The 8,780-nt window shown below is 36.2% G+C and overlaps 2 protein-coding genes across 2 annotated transcripts; one reads left to right on the top strand and one right to left on the bottom strand.

The window, feature by feature from the left end:
* The first annotated feature begins 481 nt into the window (after window positions 1-481).
* On the top strand, window positions 482-3,356 carry LOC141691988 (cytokinin hydroxylase-like). The gene is made up of 4 exons (XM_074496735.1): window positions 482-773; window positions 858-1,087; window positions 2,171-2,791; window positions 2,925-3,356. Exons 1-4 carry the CDS (start codon window positions 482-484, stop codon window positions 3,354-3,356), a joined length of 1,575 nt encoding a protein of 524 aa, XP_074352836.1.
* Window positions 3,357-5,664: 2,308 nt separating this feature from the next.
* Window positions 5,665-6,120, bottom strand: LOC141691987 (putative mitochondrial protein AtMg00310). Its single transcript, XM_074496734.1, has one exon. The coding sequence runs from the start codon at window positions 6,118-6,120 to the stop codon at window positions 5,665-5,667; it is 456 nt and encodes a 151-aa protein (XP_074352835.1).
* Window positions 6,121-8,780: the final 2,660 nt, after the last annotated feature.

Here is an 8,780-nt window from a genome sequence, read left to right as displayed (position 1 = left end):
TTTTAATTATAAATTTATTTATTTATTTTATTAAATAATTTTTGAAATATCCGTATGCAAAGCACAGGCTATAAACTAGTCGCTTAAGAATTCCTCAACCCCGCAAGTTTGAAGAATATTGTTTCAGAATTTTATATTTAAAAAGGTATTATCCTTATCTTCGAAATATATGAGAGAATTATACACGATAGCATTTTGTCATCTCAGAATTCAAGATTGCGTTAATATACAATATACCATACATTTAAAGTTTAGATCCCAAAGAATACTAGAAAATTCAATAGACAACTAAAATTAGAAAAAAAAAAAGTATCCTTCAAGTATCGTACACGAAAAAGAAAAATAGGAAAAAAAAAAGAGTATCCATTTGATATTGTACTAGCTCGGACGAATTTGACATATCCCCTCTCAAAAAAGTTTGTTTTCTATATAAAACTTTGGCAAATCAACACACATGCACAAGTTCATTTGAACTAGAGCTATGAGTTCTTCGAATTGGTTTATCAGAAATGTTGCATTAGCACTTCTAATTTTACTTTTCTTGGTAGTGTTGAAAATTATTTTCAGCTTGTTGATACGGCCACACATGGTGTACAAGAAGCTCAAAAGAAATGGACTAAATGGTCCGTCTCCCAGCTTCCCTTTCGGGAACATTAATGATATGTTAGCTTCGAAGAACAAGAAGAAGAATTCTTCGATATCTTCATCTACCATAAGCCATGATATTCATTCGAATGTCGTTCCATACTTTTCTCAGTGGCAAAAATCTCATGGTAACAACATAATACATATGTGTGTACACGCGTGTGTTTCTCGTATGATATTCATTAATGTGTTTAATTTTTTTGTTGTTGCAGGGAAAGTGTTTATGTACTGGTTAGGAACGGAACCTTTTCTGTGTATTGCAGACCCTGAGTTTCTGAAACAAATGGCGGCCGGCGTTTTAGGAAAGAGTTGGGGGAAACCGGATGTTTTCAGAAATGACAGAAAACCGATGTTCGGTAATGGCTTGATTATGGTTGAAGGTGACGACTGGCTTCGCCACCGCAGTGTTATCACCCCTGCATTCTCTCCGGCCAATCTCAAGGTGACATTTCATTATTTATATCTGCTGTCAAATTCAGATTTTAATTATTTCACTAGATGCTCGTTCTTTTGTTTGAAAAATAATGTTATTATTTAGCTATAAAGGTTACTGCAAGAAAACAAAGCTAAATATCAGTAAACAAATTCAACCGGCCCAAATTCAACCGAATTCGGTTGAATTTATGGGCACGGCCTCTGTTATACTGATTTTTCATAAATCGTTCAAAAATCGGTTAAAAATATTTGTTCAATTTCACCGATTTTTGATAAATCGCCGATTAATCATCCGAATTTTTAAAAATCGTCCGATAAATCGTAAATCGGTACCTCAACCGAATAGTTCCGATTTCCGAAATCTGTAACAATGGGCACGGTTAAATATAACTGTCAGTGATCGAATTTAAATCCAGTTAAAATAATACGGTTAAATTTAATAATAAATTTAACCGATATTTTGTACGGTCAAATTTAGGTAAATGTGATCCATTATGGACCGGTCATATTTAAGCTTTTTTCTAGCGATGGGTATAGCGTAGCGTATAGTAGTATGCAAAGAAAAATAAAGGCAAAGGCATTTCATATGTAGTCTTTATGTAGTCTTTTTAATAGTAAAGCAAATCTTGTATGAATCTATCATGGCAGGATTAGGTTCTCGCACTACGAATTTTTTATAAAATTCAAAAATTATATATTTTATATTGTACTTCTCTTTATTCTCTATCCACCTTTTTTCTCTATCCTTTTTTTAGCACTTGTATTAGACAGTGGGTATCTAGCTAGTAACAAATAACAATAATCCTACTGAGAATCAAATATTTTGAATGTGCATACATATATATACGTGATTTCATTCGAGTCGAGATCGATTCGAACTTCCTTATATTTAATAATGAAGAAGTTAAGATATTTTTAAACGAATTATTTTCGAACTTGGACCGCTCAGGCTAGCTACTCGGCCTCGTTAGGTTTGGTTGACAAATTAAGTTCAGTAAAGTAGAATCTAAATGTAAAGTAGTCAAACCGGACATTACAATAACTTTCAAGTACACACGATTTACATCTACATGGCACATACATTGTACAGGCCATGGGAAGCCAAATGGTGGCTTCAACAAACAAAATGCTAGACCGATGGACCTCTCTTATCAACTCCGGTGTGCAAGAAATCGAAGTTGAATCCGAGATCATAGCCACAGCTGGGGAGATCATAGCCAAGACAACCTTCGGAATGGATTACGAGAACGGTAAAAAGGTGTTGCACAAACTAAGGACCATGCAAAAAGTTCTGTTTGCTTCCAATCGTTACGTTGGAGTACCATTCAGCAAGTTCTTGTGTTATAAGCAATACCTTGAAGCGATGAGGCTAGGTGACGAAATTGATGCTCTCTTTTTAACAATCATTAAAAGCAGAATTAAATCAAAGGAAGCTGCTGGTCTGGGGAGTACTGCTGCGGGTAAAGAGAAGAATTTACTGGACCTTATGCTGGCTGATAAAGATTGTAGAAACACACTCACCACTAGAGAGCTGGTTGACGAATGCAAAACTTTCTTTTTCGGAGGCCACGAAACGACAGGGTTAGCATTAATTTGGACACTACTGCTCTTGGCCTTGAATCCGGAGTGGCAAAATCAACTCAGAGAAGAGATTAAACAAGTTATTGGAGATCAAGTTGTAGATGCCAATTCTATTGCTGGACTAAAGAAGGTAAACTAACAACGCACTCGCTTGCGCATGTGGAGAATTAATTAAAATAATTACTAATTTTACCATGAAGATAATTTTGTTGGATATATAACTGATCTATATTAATAGAAGTATTTTTAAATTTTATTTGCAGATGGAATGGGTGATGAGTGAAGCTTTACGATTATACCCATCAGCACCAAATGCACAAAGACAGGCCAAATATGACATTCGAGTAGGTGAAGTTGTCATCCCTAAAGGTACAAATATGTGGATCGATATCGTGTCAATGAACCATGATCGTGATCTTTGGGGTGACACTGTCAACGATTTCAGACCCGAGAGGTTTGAGGCTGATGGCGTACACGGAGGGTGCAACAGCAAGATGGGGTATGTGCCGTTTGGTTTTGGAGGAAGAATGTGCATCGGTAGAAACTTGTCGGCGATGGAGTACAAGATTGTGTTAACCCTAATTTTAACTAGGTTTTCATTTTCTCCATCACCTTATTATTGCCATTTACCTGTTATCATGTTGTCTCTAAGGCCTAGCAAGGGATTGCCCCTACTGGTTCATCCTATCAATTAGTTTAAGTAGACTAATTATTAAGTTTCCGTCACATTTTATTTTGGTCTGTACAAGTTCTAAAGGGTGGAGAATTAGGAAGCGATTGTTTTGAACGAACAGATAGTTCAAATGATCAGTAGTTGTACTTCATTTCTACTCAGTTTATATAGCAAGCTTGTTAATTGAGCTTTTTATATTGCTTCGTGCGGCATAAAGCTAATTTTCTGATTAAATTATAAGAGTGGTGTATTCAATCAAGATTTTAAAATATTTTTTTGAATTCTTGAAATCAAGAGGTAATCAATTTGGATTTAAAAAAAAAAATCTGATGTTATTCAATAGAGACTAGAAAAAGTCTTTTAAAATCGGGGTGTATTCAAGTTAGATTTTAAAAAGTCTACTGAAATTTGGTGGTAGTCAATCTGGATTTTTAAAAATCCATCAAAAAATTTGATGGTTTTCAAAATTATGTGAATTTTTTTTATTTGAAAAAGTGGTGGATTTTGATGGATTTGCTAGTTCATTTTTTAATCTTTTGAAATCTCATTAAAATACATTGAGATTTTGAAAAATTTCTGAAAAATTTCATAAAATAAGAAAGACTCTGCAAGATTTTTTTTATCAACTCCATCAAAATCTTCAACAAATAAAATTAGGGAAAAAAATTTAAAATTTATGAATTATTATCAATCATTTAAAATCTGAAATGAATACATCCCTAAGTTTCATAATCAATGTATCTTAAGTGGCCATTCAAGATCAGATTTAACAAGAAACAGCGATTCCAGCAAACCGAACAAAATAATTTCCTAAACTGATTGATCAAGTAATTACCTCCTCAAGCAATTATATATATTCGACTAATGTTTCACATATATTAGCATATTGTTCGTGTCTTGACATTAACAAGAAAAAAAACTAGGAGGGGTAGAATGAACAACCCAAATTTTTGGAACTATTTTTTTTTGAAATAAACGTAATTGCATAGATTAAAAACTTTCAGAATTAATAATACAAGTGATAAAATCAGGAGCAGTATAGCACCACTCCTGAAGACCTGATACAGAATATGCCGCTCTTGCTATGCCGCTCTTGCTAACAAGTGAACAACAGTATTCGCAGACCTAGGGACATAAACCACTAACACTTCTGTAAAGTGTTTAAGCAACTCCTTACAATCATCTACGATTGTATCAAAATACGACCGTCCTCCATGCCCATTAATTGCATCAACCAGGTTCTTGGCATCAGACTCAAACACACACTTACTAACTCGCCATTGCTGTGTCCATGAGAAAACTTCTTTCATACTTAAGGCCTCTACTTCTCGAGGTTGCATAGCCCGGGTGACTGAACTACTACGAGCTCGAAGAAACTGCCCATCTTCATCTCGAATTACACATCCTAACCCCACAATAGCATCTCGTTGATTGCATGCCGCATCCACATTAACCTTTACCCATCCGTCATTTGGTTTCCGCCATGGTTGTGATCGTAAGTTGTGCTGCACCTTTCTCTTACCCTCATGTGCTCGTCTCCAATCTGTCAACATATTTAACGACATAGCTTTAACCCCAAAAACAGATGTATTGATATGCTCCCACACCCATATGTTTCTCCTATACCATAGACTCCAACAAAACAGCCCTACCAAAGCACATTGCTCCTCTGAAGCTTGAGTAAACACCCTTTGCAACATTCCCAGAATCGTATCACATGGCAAAGTTGTAACTACCCCCTGTAACCCCATCGTGCTCCATACACTCTGAGCAAAATTACACTGAAATATAACATGTAATGTATCCTCATCCTGCACACGACACCAAGGACAAGTAACCTCAACTCCTACCCGTTTTACTCCCAACGCCATAGCTGTAGGCAAACAATCTCTACACATACGCCATAAGAAATTTATAACCTTACCTGGAAATTTTAAATCCCACAATTTTTTCCAAAATGTTGCATTTGGACATTCAGCTTCTCCCCGTAACATTTGGTAACAACTTTTAACCGTGTAGTTCCCCTTATCCTCCCTTAGCCAGAACCATGAATCCTCACAACTCCTTGCAGGTATAGGAATTTGTTGTATTAATCTTCCATCCCTGTCATTAAAAATATCCGCAATAAACTCTGTATCCCAATTCTTATAAGTATCGTCCATCAAATTTCTTACTGTCACTTCTTTTAATTCTTCCACTACATCCTTTGTGACAACCCCATTATTTCGACACGGCAACCACGGCACCTCCCAGACTTTTGTACTCAAACCATCCCCAATTCGCTTGCGACATCCCTGTTTAATAGCATTCCGGGCCTCCATTATACTACGTCACATGTAGCTCGGATTAACTCCAATTTTCGCATCTAAAAAATCAGAATCAGGGAAGTATTTAGCCTTCATCATACTTGTCACTAAAGGATCCACATTATTCAGAAGCCTCCACCCCTGCTTAGCAAGCATCGCAATGTTAAAACTTTTCAAACTTTTAAACCCCAATCCTTCATCCTCCTTTATTGTGCACATTCTTTCCCATGCCATCCACTTAATACCCCTCCCCGTACCTCTATTACCCCACCAAAAAGCATTCATCCTCCTCTCAATTTTCTCACAAACTTCCCCAGGAATTAACAACAGATTCATCCAGAAATTCGGGATCGACTGTGCTGCTGTCTTTAAAAATGTTATCTTACCAGCTTTTGACAAAGTTTGATTTCCCCATACCTGAAGCTTCTGCTCTACTCTGTCATGTAAGAAACCAAAACTAGCCACCTTATTTCTACCCATAGTCATAGGCAAACCTAAGTATTTACCAGGACTTTCACTCGACAAAATACCCAGCTATGTACATACTTCCCTCCTGGTCTCCTCTTCTGTATTAGGGGAGAAAGTAACAGATGATTTGTTATAATTTACCATCTGTCCAGAAATATTCTCATACCTTATTAGAATTCGCATCATGACACCAGCTTCTGCTTTATTGGCCTTGAAGAAAAAGTAACAATCATCCGTAAATAAGAAGTGCGATATAGTTGGTGCACCTCTGGTAGTAGCAACACCATGTAACAATCCCGCTTCCTCATTTCGACGAACAATAGCACTTAAACCATCAGCACACATGATATAGATGTACGGAGAAATAGGATCGCCTTGACGCAACCCTCTTTGCGGAATAACACAGCCAAACTCACTTCCATTGTGAAGAAAACTATACGATACAGACTGAATAAAGCTCATGATTCTATTAACCCAAATCTCATTAAATCCATATCTCCTCATTATGTTTTTTATGTAACTCCACTCTAACCTATCATATGTTTTGGAAATATCAATTTTCAACCCAGCAACGCCATTTTTTCCTTGAGTACGCCTCTTCATATAGTGATTAACCTCAAAAGCTATCAAGGCATTGTCAGTTAACAACCTGCCCTCCATAAAAGCACTTTGCTTGTCAGATATCAACTCCTTCAAGCACGGTTTCAACTTATTCGATAAGACCTTCGAGAGGATTCTAACCACAACATTACACAATGATATTGGCCTCAAATCAGACATTGTTTGTGGCTGTTTAACTTTAGGTATGAGACACACAAGTGTACGATTTACTTCCCCTGGTAACTCCCCTGTACTAATAAATTTTTAACATAGCTCAACCACGTCCTTTCCAACAATACTCCAAAACACTTGGAAAAAACACGGATTTAGTCCATCTGGAAATGGTGATTTCTCTGGGTGCATTGAAAAGACAGCTTCTTTCACTTCTTCAGGCACTATGTTAGCTATCAAACTTACATTCTCCTCCTCCGTAATTTTCTGTAACTTCTCACCACCCGACAACTCCCCATTAGCACCTGTTATTTGAAATATTTCTGAAAAATATCTTTCAATAATCTCTTGTATGTCCTCTGTTTTCTCACACCACACCCCATTTCCATCTTTCAGTCTCTGGATCGTATTCCCCCTCTTTCGACCCGAAGCATATTTATGAAACGATCTAGTATTTCGATTGCCCTCCCCCAACCAAAATTGCTTCGCTCTTTGTTTCCAGTATATCTCTTTTTTCTCCAACAATTTCAGAAACTCCCACCGGACTTCATTATATGATTGAATACCCTGCCCATCTCTTCTAGGTCTCAACTTCCTCATCTTAGTTCTACATGCCAAGATTTTTTCCTTGTATTCCTTACTTACCCCTCCCCCTCATTCTTCTAACGTAAAGGCAGCATAAATTTATTTTTTCCATAATACCTTGCCCCTCCATACTATCCCAACTATTTTTAACAACATTCACACAATTCTTCTCTTTAAGCCAAACGTTTTCAAAACAAAATCGTCTTGCTTTCGGAGTATACACCTGTTTATTGAGCTACAAAAATAAAGGCAAGTGGTCGAATGTGGGCACCTCCAACACTTTCACTTCTGTCATCGGAAACAGATTACACCAAATGAAAACTATAATAGAAGATAATTTTATTGAACAAAAAACTATTACAAAAGTTTCAGATAAATGTGACGATTCAAAAATCAATAGGATCCAAATTTAAGATTATCGAACTTCAATATAATCCAATTTGATCTTAAACCGAACCTGAAAAATAAAAATAGTGAGTTACAAAACCCAGCAAATAACTAATGTCGAATGGTCAAAAATAATATATTTATCTTTATCAAAAACACAATTTAGCATGTACGCAAAACATCACATAAAATCACGATTCACAAATATACTTGATAACAATTAAGACAAAAATGCATATAATATATTTTATAAAGTTATTAAAGAGAAGCACACAATAAACTATATACCGTACGTTCTCAAAATTCTTAATTAATAAATAGAACTTAAATTCAAATTCTTATTTAAAAATCAAACATTTCAAAATTATGGACGCACTATGCGAGTGAAACGCCATCCTTCATCAACAAGCTCTTGAAAGAGTCCATTTATTTAACTTGTAAGAACTCAAGCAACCAAACTCTCTCATAAACATGAATGTTGTTTATTTAATCCACGTTTGTGTGTGCTCGTTATTTTAGGCCACGTTTGTGTGAGCCCTGTTTTGTTGATTTAGGCCACATTTGTGTGTGTTATTATTAGCTTTGATCGTTTTAGAACCTCGATTCTTCTCTAGTTTGAATATTGCATTTGTGTTATACTACATTGTTAAGTAGTCCCAGAAGATTGCTTAGACTAGTCCCAGAAAGCTGTTTTTTATTGCTTACTATTATTTGGGATAATTTTTACGATTTTCGAAAAGCAACCTTAGATCGATACTTTCTGTAGCATATTGTTGTTAGTTGTTGTTGGTATTGTTGAGAAATGGCAAAACCAGGAAAGCATACTTCTGGAAGACCATCTGCTAGTACTCAGGTCCAGGAGCCGGACCACTCCCAGGCCCTTGATGCAGGAGCCGAAGCATTCCAGGAGCAACCATTGCAACACACTC

This window comes from Apium graveolens, chromosome 10 (genome assembly GCF_009905375.1).
Source record: "Apium graveolens cultivar Ventura chromosome 10, ASM990537v1, whole genome shotgun sequence".
Classification (NCBI taxonomy): domain Eukaryota; kingdom Viridiplantae; phylum Streptophyta; class Magnoliopsida; order Apiales; family Apiaceae; genus Apium; species Apium graveolens.
Note: the sequence above shows the minus strand (reverse complement) of the source record. Positions and strands in the feature narration are given on the sequence as shown.

What these genes read in the sequence shown, in the direction of transcription:
- LOC141691988 (XM_074496735.1), top strand. Translation starts at nt 482, where the DNA reads ATGAGTTCTTCGAATTGGTTTATCAGAAATGTTGCATTAGCACTTCTA. An exon ending in TCTCTCCGGCCAATCTCAAG is followed by an intron (nt 1,088 to 2,170) that starts GTGACATTTCAT and finishes TACATTGTACAG; the next exon opens with GCCATGGGAAGCCAAATGGT. An exon ending in CTATTGCTGGACTAAAGAAG is followed by an intron (nt 2,792 to 2,924) that starts GTAAACTAACAA and finishes TTTTATTTGCAG; the next exon opens with ATGGAATGGGTGATGAGTGA.
- LOC141691987 (XM_074496734.1), bottom strand. Translation starts at nt 6,120, where the DNA reads ATGGGTAGAAATAAGGTGGCTAGTTTTGGTTTCTTACATGACAGAGTA.